The sequence below is a fragment of the Anastrepha obliqua genome, chromosome 3, assembly GCF_027943255.1.
Source record: "Anastrepha obliqua isolate idAnaObli1 chromosome 3, idAnaObli1_1.0, whole genome shotgun sequence".
NCBI lineage: Eukaryota > Metazoa > Arthropoda > Insecta > Diptera > Tephritidae > Anastrepha > Anastrepha obliqua.
This window is the reverse complement of record NC_072894.1, coordinates 53128175-53131840: the sequence shown is the minus strand read 5'-3', so window position 1 is coordinate 53131840 and position 3666 is coordinate 53128175. Positions and strand designations below refer to the sequence as shown.

The following is a 3666-nucleotide window of genomic DNA, read 5'->3' as shown; positions in this document are numbered from 1 at the left end:
ACGTTTTTGAGATATTTACGAATTACCGTTATTTCAAAAAAACAAAAAATTGGGCCCACTTAATCATATATATCTCGAAAACGAATTGAGCGATTCCAAAACCGTTTAAAGCTTTTAAAAGGTAATAAAATTTGCTATAAACTGTGTGTAAAACACTTTCTGCTAGGTCCTGCAGATTTAAAGATAACGAACTATCATAACGGATTTTTAAAATTTTTTTTGTAAAAATATAAAAAAATTTGTACTTTGAGAGAAAGGATCTCGAAAACTGTTTACTTTTTCGTGTATTTTTTGTTTTCACTCTAAGCTCTGTTTTATTACAAAAAAAATAAACTTTGATTAAACAAAATCGATGAACTAATACAAAAGTTACAAGCATTCAAGTAAATATATCCATATAGTAAAACTTAAGTACCCTACAAATAATAGCATATGTACATATGACTCTGTCTTAACTCTATGATCTTATTTTATAATTGAAAAAGTTATGTGTCTTGTTTTGACGCTTATTTATATAAGGATCGGTTTCTCTTATGAGAAACCAACAGTAGTCACCCATCATAGCGACATCCCAGAATCCTTGATACCGACTTTCAATCATTTTCATTTGCTGGTGAAACCTTTCGCCATGCTCGTCGCTTTCGTCGCTAAGATTTTTCGGGAAAAAATTTAAATGGGAGTGCAGAAAATGAATTTTGAAAGACATATTTACTCCTGAAAGAAAATTAAAAAGGGAATTAGATATATACATAAGTGACACATTAGCATATAATTTTCTTAAGCTGGGTTAATCTTCCAATTCAGAACAAATTTTGGTCGTTCTTGTTTGTTCGGAGCAGGGCAATAAATTCAGATTAAGGGCTATATATTCTCATGTAAATTTAAAAATTTGCTTTGAAGTTTTTTGTTTGGTTTTAAAGTTAACTGGGAAAACGGTCTTATATGTGTTTTTTATTTACCCATTTCCGCATAGTTTTTGATTAAATCGTTCAGTATCAGCTCGAAGTTAGGACTTTTGTGTTTGCCTAAAAAAGAAGTAACGACCTTTTCAAAAGAGTCCCACGCTGCTGCCTCCACTGGTGACAATAGTTCTTTGAAATGGGTATTGGCCATTATTTTCCTTATTCGCGGCCCCACAAAAATCCCTTCCTATATTTTTGCTTCTGAAATCTGTGGAAAGATTGTTTTCAAATAATGAAAAGCTTCGCCTTCTTTGTCCAAAGCCTTGACAAAGTTTTTGATAAGGCTGAGCTTGATGTGGAGTGGAGGTAGAATTATTTTTTCCTTTTTTATAAGTGGTGAGTATTTTATGTTATCCACCCCAACTTGAAACTCGATTCGTTCTGGCCAATCCTTTATGATGTAGTGGTCTTGACGTGCTCGGCTATCCCATTTGCATAGAAAGCAACAGTATTTTGTGTATCCAGATTGTAGACCACATAGCTTTCCAATCATGTTCTTCGTATTTAATTAATTTAAGCAATTTTTGCATTGTCTCATATGTTTCCTTCGTATTTACTGCATGCGCGATCGGGATAGATGGCTTTTGGTTGCCAATATGCAATAATACAGCCTTAATTGCCGTCTATGAACAATCGCCACTCTTTTGAATCATATGGTTTACCAAACTGTTTAAATAGACCAGCAATGTTTTTGCAATAACAAACACTGTCCTTCTTCGTATAGTGCTGGGAGAATTGTTCGTGACGAGTCCTATAATATGTTACCTTAACATCGGATGAAACAAATTTAAATTGTTGCATACGAGGGGCATGTAGTTCGGCCTTTTCTTTTGACAATTCCAAATCCCTTATCCAATCAGTGAGTTGTGCTTGTGACAAAGGGTTTCTTTCGTTTTCCGTTTGCAATTCAGTACAACATGATGCCGCGTAATCAGATACTGCTGTTGACAATGAAACTGGAGCCGAAACTAAAGTTAAATTTGATTCTGGCAATGTAGCTTCCGTTGAATTTAGTTCTGGTAATGACACTGTAGATATGCTCGCATAGGTTACTTTTCTAGACTTTCCTACCCCAAATACTTTTGTAGTACAAATATAGCAGTCCGTTGAATGGCAAGTTGGTTCCCTCCTCTTCATTGGTGTAATAAATTTCATATGTTGCCTAAATAGATAGTTTAAGAATCATATGTACATATGACAGAATCATATGTACATATGCTACTATTTGTAGGGTACTTAAGTTTTACTACATATATGGATATATTTACTTGAATGCTTGTAACTTTTGTATTAGTTCATCGAATTTGTTTAATCAAAGTTTATTTTGTTTGTAATAAAACAGAGCTTAGAGTGAAAACAAAAAATACACGAAAAAGTAAAAAGTTTTCGAGATCCTTTCTCTCAAAGTACAAATTTTTTTATATTTTTACTAAAAAAATTTAAAAAATCCGTTATGATAGTTCGTTATCTTTGAATCTGCAGGACCTAGCAGAAAGTGTTTTACACACAGTTTATAGGAAATTTTATTACCTTTTAAAAGCTTTAAACGGTTTTGGAATCGCTCAATTCGTTTTCGAGATATATATGATTAAGTGGGCCCAATTTTTTGTTTTTTTGAAATAACGGTAATTCATAAATATCTCAAAAACGTTACCATAGAATAAAAAATAACCTTGATTTTCGGAATCAGACGGTGATTTTACATAGGAATTTCATAACGGCGTCTCTGGCGCAGAAAAAAAGTTGAAATTTGTGATCCAGTGTAATCAATAAGAAGGCATATGCAAATACAAATACGTGAATTTATATATGTACATATGCGCATATACATACATATATACGCTCACTTAAGTAGGAGAGAGCAAGATGTCGAACGTTGCCGTTCGTTTGTTTTGTTTGCTTTGTCGTTCGTTCCGCGCTTTCGCTTGCAGTTCATTCAAGGTAACGACAATGAGCAAGGTAACGGCAAATGAGCAAGGTAACGACAATGAGCAAGGTAACGACAAATGAGCAAGGTAACGACAAATGAGCAAGGTAACGATAACTGAGCAAGGTAACGACACATTTTTTCGTGCGTGCAGCCGGCTAAATCGAATTATAAGACGTTATCACGTCAAAAAGTACCGGGAATGTTTAAATAAAACATAACAGAGTTAACTTTCAGGCAAATTTATATTGTCTCCTTCAAAATATGACCTGTCTGAAGCAACACACATTTGCCAACGTTTAACCCAGTCCTCCAAACAGTCCCGGTAGGCCGACATGGCCTTCAGCTCCTTCGTCGTATTCTCTTTGATCTCTTTGACCGGTACGATGGCGCATTATTATCACGCAAAATCCAAGAATTGTTTGCTCACATTTCCGGCCGTTTGCAACATACAGCATCTCTCAAAGGCTTCAAAACGGATAAATAATATTCTTTATTGACTGTCTGGCCCGATGGAAGGTACTCATGGTGGACTATGCCTTGGCAATCGAAGAAAACAGTCAACATCACCTTCCCGGAGCTTTTTGCTCATAGGGTATACATATCCCATCTTATCACTGACGGACAAGAAGGCGGTCGCAGTTGTTGTTTTTTATATGCATACATTTTTCGTTCGTTGAAGGCTTGTATATATTTATATATTATACATATGCGTGTTTGGCTTTCTGGATGCATCCATGGATATTAGAACATTTTCTCATCAATATGTGTATGTTC

The 3666-nt window shown here is 34.8% G+C and overlaps 1 protein-coding gene across 1 annotated transcript; it reads right to left on the bottom strand.

Annotated features, from left to right (window-relative positions):
- Positions 1 to 378: 378 nt before the first annotated feature.
- LOC129241298 (uncharacterized) lies at positions 379 to 2077 on the bottom strand. The gene is made up of 2 exons (XM_054877548.1): positions 960 to 2077; positions 379 to 714 (listed from the first exon to the last, which is right to left on the bottom strand). The coding sequence occupies exons 1-2, from the start codon at positions 1111 to 1113 to the stop codon at positions 458 to 460; spliced, it is 411 nt and encodes a 136-aa protein (XP_054733523.1). The 5' UTR covers positions 1114 to 2077; the 3' UTR covers positions 379 to 457.
- Positions 2078 to 3666: the final 1589 nt, after the last annotated feature.